Source organism: Apteryx mantelli, chromosome 16 (assembly GCF_036417845.1).
Source record: "Apteryx mantelli isolate bAptMan1 chromosome 16, bAptMan1.hap1, whole genome shotgun sequence".
NCBI classification, from domain to species: Eukaryota; Metazoa; Chordata; class Aves; order Apterygiformes; family Apterygidae; genus Apteryx; species Apteryx mantelli.
The window spans coordinates 22002769-22018350 of NC_089993.1; the positions used below are offsets into that span (position 1 = coordinate 22002769).

Sequence of the window (15582 nt, forward strand, 5' to 3'; positions counted from 1 at the left end):
GAAATGCATGGCTCTGTCACTCTCAAGCAGGAGGAACTTGCTTATCTGAAGAAAATCACTCCTGTGTAACAATTAATTCTGTACATATTATTAATCCATATCATTCATCTCCTGTCCACAGGAGCAGGAAGATGCAGCCAGAAAAGACATCCAGAATCTTTAAAGTCTTGTGTGTTCACTCTTTTGTTCTTCCAGAGCAAGAGACAACCATTCATCCTCTTTAGTGAATAGTCAGGGTCAGCCATGATAACAGACGCTTCTGTAACAATTACCACTTCACACTCCCACCTAAGGACCAGAGGGCACCTCACCCTGTCTAGTCTCTCATTTTCATGTTTTGGGTTTCTTTAATGAATATAATGCTCATGGAAGGTTTTGGCCAACAGTCCTGGATAGAGAAACAATCAATGTAACCTAAAACACACATGGCAGGGCTGCTGCAGCAGTGCCAGCTTTTCCTCTACTTCATCTCTGCCCCCAGGCATACAGGCTTTGGCTGGCAGACACTTCTCTGCCAAGATGACCAATAAAGGCATACACCACCCAGGCCAGGCACGGCAGCATCTTCCTGATGCAGACTCCCAGAGGGAAACTGAGTTGCATCATTTCACAGAACCACCAAAATAGTCAAAATCGGTCACTACTGGTGTGGAACAAGTAACCCTGACGGGCACAGCTTCAGGAGCACTCAGCAGCAGGGTGGCTTATATGTCTGTGGCTACCACTGGACATCAGTCCTACAGGGAGACCATCAAAACACTGACATCAACTAAACTACCTTCTATCCCATGTCAGAATCAATCCTCAGATGCCAGTCCTGCTTAGATCATCCACTGGAAATACTGATTCAAAGAACAAGGATGCCAAACAACATTCATGGCGAACAAACTACTAGAAAACAATCAACTAGAATCAACTTAAAGTTCTAGCCAAAAATCTGTTAGTTTCTGTAACAGAAAATCTAGGCCTGAGGCACGAACATAAAAAGCGTATATGATGTTTATTTTAATATATGACCTCCAACCATGGGACTTGCTAAAAGTTAATTCCATCCTTGCTAATTAAGTAATCAGAGCAATTAACCTTGTAGTACATGTGTGTTAGTTTTAAAACGTCTGTAAACTAAATAATAAGTGTTTTTGCATTATATATGTCCTTACAAGATGTTAGTGGAGACAAGTTGTATTTTTGAAGATAACTGAAAATTAATCTGTAACAACACAATAATTATCGATACTGTAACGTAATACTAATGTAATGGTAATTAACATGCTAAAATATAGCATGGCTGATACACAACTAATAGATATAGCTAAGTGCATATATAATTTAAATGGGTTAGAAATAAAGACTATCATGTTTTAAGACTTTGCACAGAGAAAGAGCTGTTTTTCCTAGAAAGAAGTTTCTCATATCTGTTATTCATTTTGCTTCTGCTAGAACAAATATGGTAAGCCTGATAATAACCTGTTAAGATACTCTAGTTGAAATTCTTATATAAGATTAGATATAATATTAAATTTAAATCTTGTGGGGTCTACTATGCAAACATACACTATATCCTAAAACAATCTCAGAAATGTCAGTTAACAGTTTAGGAAACAATTAAAAAGCCAGGCATTTAACTAGTTCATTGTTTTATGAAATGGCATAAAAGCCTAGTAAAGAGGGCAGAGTTGACAAAAGATGGAACCCTAAGAGCCTGTTACAAGGTAAGATTTATCAGAAAATGTTATTTAGCTGTCCTGTCCCATTCCTCCTGCAGCAGTCAGAACTTGACATTTCCAATGGAAGGTGGCAACACTGATCTTTAATGCAATGCCTATACTAATATGTGAAGGAAATTAATTCTATGATGACTTGAAGTGGATAAGTTAATTTATATCAGAAGCTTGACAGCTCTTAATTTGAATTCACAACTGCAAATATTATTCGCCATGAAAATACTAGATGTTAAAAATGTGGTTACAAATCTTGGATCTCTACAAGCTCCACCTCTCTCCCCATGCCCTGAACTGGATATGCTCCATCTTGCAGGTTGTTTTTGTACTTTCAAGTTCTCCACTTGCAAAGGCATCATGCAGTTCTGGATCTATCGACTGCTCACCTGTCATGATGACAGACTCTTTCCTTTAATAGCCTCACTACAGTTACTGCTAGACCCTCTTTCCTTTGTACAAATTGGCAAAATAATACCACCTAGAGGCTGTGTTTCAGGGTCCCCTCTTTACCAACCATAGAGACACAAGTAATGCCAGCCTAGTGGCATAAATCTTATTAAGTTTAATAAGATAATATATTAAATGAATATTTCTTAAGATAACAGGATTTATAAAATACTGTGACAGCCTTCAAATGTTCTGAACTAGACATTTAGTTTAGAAGAAATGCAGTGAGTAAGGAATACGCTAAGACTGTGAACTCAGACCCCAAGAAGGAGGAAAGTACCTACACTGAATGGCAGGATGAGCCACAAAGCCAATTGTGAAAGAAAGATAGGAGAGAGCAAAAGGAGCAGAGGAGGAGAAAGTAGTTCCCGAAAGTTTCCAAGAGCCGAGCAACCCAGGAAGAGAGGAACAATAAATTGTCCAACACACCTCTCCCAGCTAGTGAATGAGGCAGCTGAAAAGGAGTCCTACTGTTCAACATAACTTTCACAGTTTTATATTGGTTTATCTTCTTTATAAAATGGGAAGGACATATACCAAGAAGGTAACTTTTGCTTCTGTTGTCATAAATTTGTTTTCATTTAAGAGGAACTGCAGTTACTCTGATGAGCACAGTGTAAATTGCTGCTTAGGAAACAACCACCACTGAAAATCACAGTGAAAGGAAACTCTGATTCTCAGGATGGGATTTCCCCATTAAGCTGCAACAATCACTTCAAGACTGGTCTCATGAACCGCCACAGTAAAGCCAGAAGTCTCCCAGAAAGCATTTTCCAATGACTCTCTTGCAAAACACAAGCAATAAAGAGACAGATTGCTTCTTTTGGTAATCCCAGAGTGCAAGGTTGTCAAAAGGGACATGGAGTTCCTGAGGAGCTGAGTGGCAGCCTGAAATCCCGCAGAGGAAAAAAAAAATCTTTGGCACTGCTGTTGTGCTCCTGCAGTAGTTGTCTGAGAAATTACTTAGTATAAGAATACACCTCATAAAAGCAACAAAAGGACTTGGGTCACAAAGCATATGGGATTTGAGACAAGATGGTCCAACAGCACAGTTTCCCCACACTTGCCCTCTTCAAGAAGTGTCCTTAGTCAAACTGATCCTTGTTTGCCCCTTCTACCAGTATTTGCTCTGTATTGGAGAAGCAACCAACCAAGGCCACAATAGCTCTCTGTGGTGCTTCGAACGTTTTCGCTCACATCGGCCGAGATCTGCAGAAGTGCTAGAATTAGACCCAAGATACTGCCTGGAAACTCCCTTGCATTGTTGTATGTGATGTGGTTGTGGAGAGGGTTTCCTCTTTAATACAAATTCCAGATAAAGTCAATCCATCTGATATTGTTTTGCCAATGAACAGTTCAAGTAATTTACAAGTCCCTTGTAGGGTTTATGTATTTGGGGCATCTGTTTAGCTTTTATTACTTCTGGCCTTGGCTCCCACACTCCTTCACAGATCAAATAACTGCTTTCCCTGCTTGCTAATTCAAACAGCTGGTTATTACTCACCAGACTCCTGCTATACTCGCCTGGGGAAGAATCATAAATAATTGTGTACAAGCAAACAGATGCTGTCATTTTAAAAACTGATCCATCTAGTAGAAATGCCCCACTTAGGACTCAAGTGGTGAATCACTGAGCATGTGTCTTGATGTCATTTCAATAAAATCAAAAACAATGGCAGGACTCTGTTGATTAATTCAAATTAGTAAATGGGGGAAGAGTGTTGTAAAAGAGAATAGTACTACAAATAAATAATTAAATTCTGAACAGGCCAAACACCTGCTCTTCCTAGTGAAGACAAAGACAGGGTAAGATACAGAGCATTTTTTTGATAATTGGTGCAACTAATCACTTTTCCATCAGTGGCAGTCAAAGTAACATCAAGTAACTGTGGGTCCTGAAATCTATGACCATAAAAAGACAGAATATAGATGGCTTATCAGACCTTATTTTCTCTCTTAATGTTGTACCTGTTTTTTGCAATACAAAATTTCTTTTTGATTGTCAGTGCTAGGAGAAAGTGAACTGCCTGGTGCACACTTACAAAATATGCAGAACATAAAACACAAAATGCTTTGCAGTCTATACCACAAGCAGCATTAAGAAAAGATTATTGGTACCAGCTCTTCATTCCTGTTTTATAAGGACTTTTTTTCAGGGTTAGGCAGTTTGGCTTCCACAATCTTTAAAAATTTGGCTCCTAATGAAAACAGTATGGGTTCCAGAGATGGTGGCACAATCTGCAAGAAACTGGAATGCTCTTCCACATCAATTTCTCAAAGTTACACAGATGACAATCTTTGTTCGGTGGTAACATGGAGTATATTCACTTTGTTGACTTAGAATGGAAATGACTAGCACTGAAGTCACCCACCTCCTGGGTCAGACAGCTCATAACAACAAATCTCTGCATTAATCACCAGATAGCAAAACTACCCAATTCAGCTTTTGCAAATCCATTTGCTTCCAATAAAGACAATTTCAACCAAATTATTAAAACACATGTATGACATTACAAGCTGTTAGTGGATATTATTTGAAGACCAAAGGCCAAATACACTACAACAAGACTTAATACACACCTAAAAACCTATCTTTATTTGCTTAACAAATGTACACCTCAGCAATTTCAAAACTATTGATGCTATATTAGCATTCAAACCATTGTGCCAAAATATGATGACTGACTAAGAAACAATTACCTCCCAGGGTACGCCTCAAGAGAGACATTGAACCTCTCCCAGTACTCTCGCATAAATACTCAAGCAAAAACTAAAATCTACTCCCAACTGCTTCTTCACCTACAGCAGACCTGATTAAGGTCACCAAGGTTATAATGCCTCATCATTCCTCTAGAGAGGGCAAGTTCAGAACAAGGTGTTACATGAAATACCAGAAAGAATATCCAAATCTTCAAAATGCAGTTCATGAAAAGATTTCTAATATTTAAACTAGAGAAACTATGGTTTAGCAAGAATCATTTTAACTAACTTAAAGAGGAGTAAAATTTCTTAAAAATGGCAATACAAATTGGACTGTCCATAAACACAAGACTAGCAACATTTGCTAACATTGTAAATACCAAATATTGAATCCATGGTCTAATTAGAACCATTCCTTGCCAGTTAAATACTTTCTCATATAGTAGCATATATTACCATTTAGTGATCAAGAAGGAGCACATTCTAGATAAATATGTTAAATCATAAAATCGTAGCTCCAGAACAAATTTCAGGTGCCAAGAGCAAGGCAGTCAGAAGACAGTGAATAGGTAAGCAATGGACCAGCAGGGTAAGCTTATGCAGCAAGTCTGAAGAATGACAAACAGAAGAACAGGAAGTCATTCAAACAAGATAGCAGGAGAATGGGCTGGAAGAGATTCACAAAAAGCAGTGACAGAAGGACTCAAATCATCTAATTTTTATGAAAGCACTTATGACTAAGCTTCGAACCAAGGAGAATGACTGTTCTCTCAGTATTAAGGTTTATGATTTTAACTTTTTCTGTAAAATTAAGACTTTGCATCAAGCCCAAAGATTTGAATACCACACAGAAGATATCTTTAGGATATTTCATGAGCTATGAATACCTTATTTCTTATTATTTGGCTTTAGATTTGGATTCATGATATTAACACATTCCTCAGAGCTACTGAATTTTAATACTGACTACAAAAAAAATATTATTTTACTTAAGCACTGATAACACATTTGGGGCACATTACCAAATCAAGCTGGGGCTAAAAGATGCCATGCAATTACTTAAATGTTTGTTAGGAGAATGAGGTGCATATTCAATACAAGAAATACGTTGTCTTCAAGGAGAGAGCAAAAGCATGCAACATAAACCACCAAAAAGACATTGCCTCGCAGTGGTGTTCATCACCAACGTTTCTAAGTTCCTCTCATGTCAATCAGATCTGCACACAATGTCCCAGATGGGCTTTCCTTCTAATACTTAAGATCAACATCAATCAGAATTTCTCCAGGTCTTCCAGTAGTCATCTACTTGTTAGTATCAGTCCTAACTTTGGAACAGAAAGATTTCCAGAAAGAGAACAGCTATCTTTCCTCACACAATCATTGTACAGGTAACAAGGTAAACTATAGTAGAAAGAGAACTGCATTTGATTTGTAAGTTCTCCCTTCAAGCCAATAACTGTACCAGTCACGCAATTAAAAAATTCCAGTACACTTGAAGGTGAAAGGCCCAAATGACATTTATCCAGATTGAGGGTTGGTGAATATTACACTGCTCATGGAGACTTGAGCTTTAGTCTCACTGATCCTTTAACCTAGCAAATAATCAGCAATTCTGCCAAATGGCTCCGCTTTCTTTAGCCCATGAAACCCCCTACGGCCCCTTCTTTACATTTGTACAAGCATTTGCAGAGCTGTGTCAGGAACCAGATAATGAGACTGATGCAGGCTAAAACAAACCTAGCAAAAATGGACGCTTTTTAACTTAAATCACTTCTGCATTCCAGCTGATTACACAGCTTTATAAGGATTTGTGTCACCAGGTGCCACAGCCCACCCCCCCGCAACAGGGCCCCCCCTCAGAGCTCCCCACACACACAGAACTCCCCCCAGGACAGGAGCCCCCGCAGGACCCCCCTCCCCCCAGGGCTCCCCTCAGGACAGGAGTCCCCCCAGGACCCCCCTCCCCCCAGGGCTCCCCTCAGGACAGGAGTCCCCCCAGGACCCCCCTCCCCCCAGGGCTCCCCCCAGGACAGGAGCCCCCCCAGGACCCCCCTCCCCCCAGGACAGGAGTCCCCCCAGGACCCCCCAGGGGCGGCCGCGCCGAGGGCTCCTCAACGGGCCCCCCGCAGCGGGTCCCCAGCAGTTGTGCAGGGGCTCATGTGCCTCAATTTTAACTCCTGCGAGAAAGCTACGGCTCTGGAAGGCGGCGCCTTGCCCCCGGGCAGGGCAGCCAGGGCGCGGCTCCAGAAGCGGCGACGAGGCGGCCACCCCACGAGCCCCTCCTCCGCCCGCGGCTCGGCGCGCCCGGGGCGGCGGCGCAGGTGACCTGCGCACCTCCACCGCCAGCGCGAGAAGCGAAACTGTCACCTTCGCCGCCCCCGGCGGGGCTCGTCTCACCCGCTCTGGGCACCGGCACTTCAGACGCCCTCGTCCGCCGAGCTACCGCGCCGAGGGAGCAGGCGAGCGGGCGGCCGCGCGGAGACCAGCCCGCCGCCACGCGCCGGCCCGAGCCCGCGCTTTCCGCTCCTGCCTCCCGCGCAAGCTCCGCCCCCTCTTCTCGCCTCTCGCCTCCCGCCTCCCGCGCAGCTCGCCCCGCCCCATCTCCCACTCCGCCCCGCCCCCGCAGGGCCGCGCAAGCCGCGGCCCCCGCCTGCCGCGCGGCGCCCGCCTAGGCTCCGCCCCGCCCCCGCGGGACCGCGCAGGCTCTGCCCGCCCCCCCCCGCGGAGGCCGGCGGCGGCTGGCAGGGCTGGGCCGGGCCGGGCCGGGCTGCGGCGCGCGCTGCCATGGCGGCGGCTGGCGGGGAGGCGGCGGCCGGCGGCGCGCTGTGGGCCGAGGTGCGCGCGCTGCTGCCCGGCGCCGAGGAGGCGCTGACGCTGGCGCTGAGCGGCGAGGTGGAGGAGTGCGTGCCACCGCTGCTGCGCCGCGCCCGCGCGCTGCTCTACGGGGCGGGCGGCCCCCCGCGCGGGCGGGCGGCGACGGCGCTGCGGCGCCTCGGCGACGTCCTCCGCGACTACTCGTGGGAGAAGCTGAACGCGGCACCCTGGCGGGACGTCGGCAAGGCCTGGCGGCAGGTCTACGCCTACGGCTGCCTCTTCGGGGCGCTGGCCGAGGCGGCGGGCGGCGGGCCGCTGGCGCCGGCCGTGCGCCTCTGCGACATGGGGCTGCTCATGGGCGCCTCCGTCCTCGACAACGTCCTGGCCCGGCTCGTCCGCGTCCTGCAGGCGCACCTGCCCCGCGGGCAGCCGCGCGCCGCGCCCGCCGGCAGCGCTCAGGTACCGCGGCCCCGGCCCCCCCCCGCCGGGAGCGGGAAGCCGGCCGGGACCCCGCCGGGACCCCCCCCGCCGGGAACAGGGAGCCGGCCGGGCCCCCCCCCCCGGGCCCCCCCCGCCGGGAACAGGGAGCCGGCCGGGCCCCCCCACCGGGCCCCCCCCGCCGGGAACAGGGAGCCGGCCGGGTCCCCCCTCGCCCCCCCCGCCGGGAGCGGGAACCGGCCGGGTCCCCCTCCGGGGCCCTCCGTTGTCCCCGCAGGGCCTGGGGGACCGGACCGGCCTCCTGGGGGTTCCCTGCCGTGCCCCCCTCAGGCCCAGGGACTAGGCCAGGCCTCCTGGGGGTCCCCCTTTGTCCCCCCCCGGGGGCCAGGAAGCCGGCCGGGCCCCCTCGGGTCCCTTCGGGCCTGGCCACCTGGGGGTCCCAGGGCCCCTCAGGGATTGTAGGACTCGGCACAGGCAGCAGCGCGTCCCCGTGCCGGGTGTCATGGGCCAGGCTGAGGAGACAGCAGAGAACTTCGTTAGCAGCTGTTTCACAAAGACGTTTCTCTTACAGAGGGTCCGGGTTGATCCCCCTCCAACTCCTGTTATACAGCCAGAAGACGCAGTCCCACATCTTCACTGCCCTTCACTGGAGCATTTCAGAGACAACTATTTAATTCCACAAAAACCAGTTGTCTTGGAAGGGATTATTGACCACTGGCCATGTATGACAAAGTGGAGGTGAGGAACTAGTGCTTCATTCCTTGTCCGACTAAGGACAAGGGTTGTTTTGTGTGTCAGGTATCAGTGCAGTAATAGAGAACTTCATAGGAGACAAGTGCCATCAGGAATCATTTTTTGTTAGGAGCATCTTTGTGATGCAGTATTTTCTTTACTTTTTACATGTTTCCCTACAAATGATAGGAGTCAAATGCATCAAATCAGTTTAGAATATTACACTGTAATGCAATTATGTTAGTGAAATCAGGTACTGGAAGAGACTACTGGAATCCAGCCTTTTCAGGGTCTGAAGCAGGAGAGCACTCCAGCAAATCCCTGATGCTTTGTTTTGCTTAGCTGAAAACAGGTGAGCATATATTGCTAAGTATTCCAGTGAATTTGCTCATGTTTTAAGTGGATTAGTCTCAATCAGACATAAGTCAGTGATTTTTATATATCAGAACTTGCTGATAAATGGTGTAATGGGAAGTGGATTTTGGAGCTGCATGAATAATCATGATTGACTTTTTCATTCACAAGTACAAGTATTGATGTTTGTTTAATGGTGCTAGTGAGTGCTGAGTTTCAGATACCTGCATTCAGAAGTGAGTAATAACATTGTGCAGCTTATCATAAGCAGTGGAGCTAATGGTTCCAATATTGAGAATCAAATATTTGTGGCATAAAGCTTATGACCCTTCTGAAAAGGGGGGACAAAACTCAAAAAAGCATAGTTAAAGGAATTGCTTATATTCCACAGCCAAGGGTAGAATCTACATTAATTGAGTGCATTTGTTATTTCATAGGTCTTTTATTCTCCTTTCAGGCAAGGTACTCCACTGCCTAACTTCAGACACTTAAAAAGATGAGCTACTTAAATTAGCTAAGGTCATTGTCAATGGAGAGACCTATATCAGCCTTTGAAGAAAATCCTCCGACTGTAGCAAGAGTGGATATTATTGGCACTGACAAAGTTTTGATCTAGCATTCATGATAAAAAGATACAGTATTTTATTTAGCAAACTTGGTATAAGGCAGCAAAAAGATAAGCTGTAGCTGGTCAAGAGAAACTAGCTGCTTAGATCTCCTTAGCTCATAAGGAAATGATGGTTAAGTAAGGAAAATATTCAACAAGACTTTAAAATAGGCCACACATTTTAAAAAAAGAAAGAAAACATTTTGTGGCATAAAATATATACGAACTTGACTGCTTGTTTCCTTGCACCTTGCATCTTTTTCTGCTACCCTTTGTCTCTCCGGCTGGTTGGTTTTAGAGGGAAGAAATCACGATGGTAGCATTTATTACTCTGAAAGATGGATTTCCTACTCAAAGAACAGTATAAAAGGGTAATGGAACTTTCTGTATTTCAGTGTGGACTATTTTTGTCAAGTTGCGGGGTGCCGCACAGTTCCTGTAGAATTGGGTTCCCGATATACAGATGAGGAATGGTCTCAGAAGCTCATGACTGTCAATGACTTCATCAGCCAGTATATTGTGAATGAGGTCTGTTACTCTCATGTTGTTTCATCTCTAAATACAGCAATGTGCTACTGGAACAGAGAATTTCTGCCTAGTTGGAGCTTATTAGAAAATAGGTGCTTAGAAGTGAACTTAGTGGAGGGGGCACACTATAGACACGACTCTGAATTAAAAGATTTGACATATTTTCAAGATCCGAAGCCACAAATAGTTATTGCAATAATAACTAGCTTTGATCTTATATATAATCAAATGTACAGCAGCTGGAATTTGATAAATAGATACCATCTGCAGCAGAAGCCTGGATGGTGGCGTCCAATTTAACATAAGGGTTTTAATTCAGCTCCTCAGCCAGCAGTACTGTTCCTCTGAGTTATTAAACTGCTTAGTGAGATCTAGGATCTAGATCCAAATTGACATCCCACCCAGTAAAAAATTAAACAATTGATTAGCTATTGAATGTCCTTTTACTTTGACAGCTGAGGATCAGAAGCCCTCCTTTTCTGCTCCTTAGTCTACTGGCAGGTAGAACCATGTGTCATTGTGGGTTGGTGTGTGGTACAGCTAGACTAGAGTATGGAGATATTTATAGTGAGTGAAGGTGAAATAGTCTGCTTGCTGGCAGTGGGTCTAGCTATAATACTGCAGAGCCTTGTCACAGGAGTGATAAGAGAATAACTGCCAGACTCTATAGTATTACAGCTAGGTTCCTTCCAGTAACTTAAGCTAGATAATTTGTTAATTGTGAGGATATATCTACACTCTTGCAATTTTGGTATAAATGTAAGTTATTATTCCAGAAAGCCCTTTATAGTAGTCAACTGTTGAGGCAATTCTAGTACTTTGAAATAGCAAATTGGAAATTGATCTTACCTATAAATAAATTCCATAAGCATGACTGAGAAGCCTTACCCTATGTGTCACTATGCGTTTTTTTTTCTTTCTCTGCTGTAATTTCAGAACAGTGTAGGATACCTTGCTCAGCACCAGCTTTTTGATCAGGTAAAACTGAGTGAATGTTTTTATCTTTTTGAAGTCATTTGTTCCCTTTGCAGCACAAGTCATCACAAGTCATTTTGAGGATGCCAACTCTACTAGATGGAGGGTCATATGGGGGGAATTCACAGTATTTATTTATATTTGCTTTTCCCACAACTTGAAGGAACAGGGATGATTTCACTCCACTTTGCTGAAAGGAGTAGAAACAAAATCCTTCCAGGAGTGAAGGCATTCGGTTTTAGCACTGTTTCAGTACAGTGTAGCATTTACTTATATGGATATCACCTGGAAAGCAGCATTTCCCCAAAGAATATGTCACTCAGAGAAGAGATTTGGACAGCAAACAGTCTTCAGTGGTAATGTATTCACCCTGTTCTGATATGTCATTCCAGTTAACTAGAGGAGATTAGCTTGGTGGGAGAGGTATAAAGGAATCCCATGGAGAAGCAAGCTTAGCATATAAAAGATAAGTTGCTCTTTTTCCATGAGCAGCAAACCTGCTCATTTTTGTAGTTCTTGCTCCTTGGGTTTCTCTGGTTTCTACTAAAGAAAAGAGTCTCTGAAGATTAAGAAACACCTTCCCTTTCTTTCTCCCACCTCTCCCTCCCTCCAACACGATTTGCTTGCTAGGACAGAAAGTTTGGGGACATTTCCTGCAGATTCCCAGCACTCCAGCTACTTCTCCGCTGCCTTGGCTGGACAAGCAGGTCATTTGTTCTCTTTGTGTCAAGCCCAGTTATTTTGTTCTATGAATTATGCATCTTGTGCAAATCAGCACATAACCTTTTTTAATGTTTATTTCTTTACGGGATAGATCCCAGAATTGAAGCAGGATATCAGTATCCCTGACTATTGCTGCCTGGGAGAAGGGGAAGAGGACGACATCACCATTAATGCTTGGTTTGGCCCAGAAGGCACTATCTCACCTCTTCATCAGGATCCCCAGCAAAACTTTTTAGCCCAGGTCCATACTCTACTTTTCTTAAGCATGCTATTAATGCTATTGCTAAAAAACATGCTTATAATATGTAGATATTAGATTAGCAGACAACTTGTTGAAGGATGGAGAATATGTAAATATTATTTGGTGATTCTGTTGCATTTGTAACTACTGCACCTAATGCCTGACTTAATAATGTAGACCCCAAGTGCTCGTTGAGATAGATTATCACTTACTCTCATCTTACAGATGAGGAACTGAGATTGCAAAACAGTGGCTTTTCCAAGGTCGTACAAGGAAATTGTAACAGACCTGGGAGAAACCTGAATCCCATCCCAGAGTACTAATAAGGAATCTTCTTTTCGGAACAGCAAGATGTGGGGTAGACAGGTATATGCAGTACCTTCAAGTTACCCAGTAAAATTTCTGTTTGTGCATGCATGGAGAGTCAGATGAGGAAGCATTTGCACTGTGACATCATTAGTCCAGTTAGCTGCTAAGTGCAATACTTTTGATAAGCTTCTTGAGAACTTTTACTGCAGAATAGTAAAATATTTTACTGTGAAAATATTCACAGTAAAATATTGCGGCCCTTTGAGATAAGCACTACACAAGGCCAAAGACTCATTTTTTGGTCCAAGCAGTCAACAGTTGTACACATCTTTAAGCAGTGAGGTTTTCTGCTCACTGGAGGGAGCCTGGAGTTTTTTCCTTCCTCCCATCAGACTCGTTAACAAATATGGCTTACGGTTTCAATTTTCAACAGGATCATTACATTCAGTATTTTCTACTTGTGCTTGTTTATGGGAATGGGCCTTAGTTCCTGTGTCCCAAACAGAGGACAAAATCCTGCTTTCTGTGACAACCTGTATTTTCACGTGGAAATATGACTTCATTCAGGGCCATCTAAAGTGGGCTGTGCAATTGAGAATCTATCATATTTCTCTTCCATGCCCCCCCAACAAAGTAATTGCATTCTGAAAAAGGAGTATCCCACCATACACAGTATGTAATTTGCTGGGATTTGGGGGGGGATGGAAGGCCAATATAGAGGGAATTGTTGAACCAGAAAAAGATACTTCCCTTAGAAACTTCAGAACTTGTATTCTCTTGCCCAAAGAATGGAAGTGTATTTATCTGCCAGATGCTGTAAAAGATGGTATGGAGTCTTTGCAATCTGAACAGCAGGTGGGCTGGGAGTTTTCTGTTTTCAATTAAAACTGCCTCTCTCTGACTCTCCATGCATGCACGTGTTTAAGCTGTGGCTGCAGAGTTCAGGAGGGGGCAAGTGCAAGTAACAAAGCAGAATGATCTCTACTGGATTCAGTGGTGATGTTTGCTGCAGAGATTGTAGTATTTTCATTAATGAGGAAACCAGTATCTGGAGATGCATGTTGTTGTCCATTAACATATGAGTTCAGCCTTGTAATCTACAAAGCCTTAACCCAGGGAGGCAAGTGAAGGAGCCATTAATAGCTCAGTTTAGTCCAGGTAATCCACACACAAAAATCAAGGATTCAGAAAATGTGCTGCCTGAGCAATAACCAACATTCTATTTATTTCCATGCCTAACTAAAAATAGCACTTAACACTTGGTTCTTTAGTTTAGACAGTTAAGTAATATCCATAATGCCTTTGGGGTAGGAAAGGTATCTTACAAAACACATGGACAGCCATAGTGAGTCAGATCAGTGTTCCATTTAACTAGTGACTGTCACTGATAAGTTAGTAATAGTGAAAAATAGGGCAGGAATACACTGATACTTCTCCTGATCATAGTTTTTTTAGCTTTTAGAATAAGTTTATGCACTGTCCTTGAAACAAAAAAACAGTAAAGATCTGGCATTAAAACTCGGGTATTGATAAGATTCAGAAAATCTTGTTCTATGATATGGGAAGAGATGTTAAGATAGATAGAGCAGCTTGGTTAGGAATAGTTTGGTAGCACAACATCAGTCCAGCATATTTTTAGATGTAGTTACATCAGAGTATGGATTTATTCTTTGTTTAGTGTGACAGTCCCAAATAGATATTATTACTCCTGGCCCTTGAAGAAATCCAGAATCCTGGCACAAGCAGCATGAGTATTTGCTCTGTGCCTTCTGTGGGCATTCTGCTGTTATCAGTGCAGGACTCCATGAGGACTCATTTATTCTGCCACTTCATTCTAAGCACTGCCTGCCTGCAATTCAGTGTAGTGCTCAGGTCAGTCAGTCCACCTGCCTTATTAATTCTAGTCACCCAATTAGGACCCCAGTGAAGGAGCTAATTTAATGATAGAGAAGGAAGAGCTAAAGGAGTATATGCAAGCTTACCATTCACTGTCTGCTGGTACCTCTGCCTGCTGATCTGGACTGCACTGAAAAATCTACTTCCTTGTTCTCAGTCCTTCTGACAATTACTATCTAGCTATGTAGAGCTCAAATAATCATATAAATTGGGTGCCTTGAACTTTGAATTTAAAGTAATTTGAAGGCATTTGCTGGTATTTCAAATTCTTATCTGCACCAATAGAGCAGGTACTTGGATTCTAGTACAGTTTGATTTGTTTGAATTTTGTGTTATGGCAGCGTCTGTTTATTGATAGCAGACAGTGATGTTTCTTATTATTGTCTTGGTAATTGTTATTCTTAAGGTAATCAGCTGTATTTTATTGTTAAATGCCAGCCACGGCCCAGAGTGTGGTATATTAGACTGGGTGCTAGTTAATTGAACTTAAGTCATTTTTCTGATAATGTGTACATTAATGACAGATGGAAAATATATATTGTAATATTTACAGGTATTTGGAAGAAAATATATCCGTCTATATTCACCGCAAGATTCTGAAAACCTATATCCACATGAAAGCCATATTCTTCACAACACTAGTCAGGTAAATAGTTGCCTGAAACTTTAAAATCAGTAATGTTACTTTATGAAATCATATTTGACTAAAGACATTCCATTGTTTTTTTTAATAGGTTGATGTGGAGGATCCTGACTTAATTAAGTTTCCCAATTTTAGAAACGCTGCATCTCAGTCTTGTATTCTGATGCCTGGACAGGTTTTGTTTATTCCAGTTAAATACTGGCACTATGTACGATCTCTCGATATCAGCTTCTCTGTAAGTTTCTGGTGGTCATAGTCAGAAGCATGCATAAAGCTTGTTAGAATTTTAATAGCAATTAAAAAGAAGAAAAAGTAGCTATTGACACTCTACAGAAAAGAATTCTTTTTAAACATGAGAAAGTTGTTCTCTATCCAGAGTTCGGAACTGGATAAAAAATAACTTCCTGCTTCAGCATGGTGAAAGAATCTGGACAACTAAATGGAAGTGAGTTGC

General features: G+C 43.6%; 1 protein-coding gene and 1 long non-coding RNA gene across 5 annotated transcripts in view; one reads left to right on the forward strand and one right to left on the reverse strand.

Moving 5' to 3' along the window:
* Positions 1-7290, reverse strand: part of LOC136993517 (uncharacterized) — a 149181-nt gene extending 141891 nt beyond the window's left edge. Inside the window, exon 1 of the long non-coding RNA XR_010885868.1 lies at positions 7236-7290. This is a non-coding gene — a long non-coding RNA (uncharacterized lncRNA). The remainder of the gene's footprint in view (positions 1-7235) is intronic.
* Positions 7291-7628: 338 nt separating this feature from the next.
* On the forward strand, positions 7629-15443 carry KDM8 (lysine demethylase 8). 4 transcript variants are annotated; one of them, XM_067306670.1, is made up of 8 exons: positions 7629-8141; positions 8692-8858; positions 10209-10341; positions 11278-11319; positions 11952-12023; positions 12131-12280; positions 15039-15131; positions 15220-15443. In XM_067306670.1, exons 1-8 carry the CDS (start codon positions 7653-7655, stop codon positions 15382-15384), a joined length of 1311 nt encoding a protein of 436 aa, XP_067162771.1. In that variant the 5' UTR covers positions 7629-7652; the 3' UTR covers positions 15385-15443. The 4 variants fall into 4 exon arrangements, with proteins under 4 accessions (XP_067162771.1, XP_067162773.1, XP_067162772.1 ...); XM_067306672.1 differs by lacking the exon at positions 11952-12023; XM_067306671.1 differs by lacking the exon at positions 11278-11319.
* Positions 15444-15582: the final 139 nt, after the last annotated feature.

Coding starts and splice junctions, on each gene's coding strand:
- KDM8 (XM_067306670.1), top strand. CDS start 7,653: ATGGCGGCGGCTGGCGGGGAGGCGGCGGCCGGCGGCGCGCTGTGGGCC. Junction 12,281..15,038: donor AGCAAAACTTTTTAGCCCAG/GTCCATACTCTA, acceptor TAATATTTACAG/GTATTTGGAAGAAAATATAT. Junction 15,132..15,219: donor TTCTTCACAACACTAGTCAG/GTAAATAGTTGC, acceptor TTTTTTTAATAG/GTTGATGTGGAGGATCCTGA.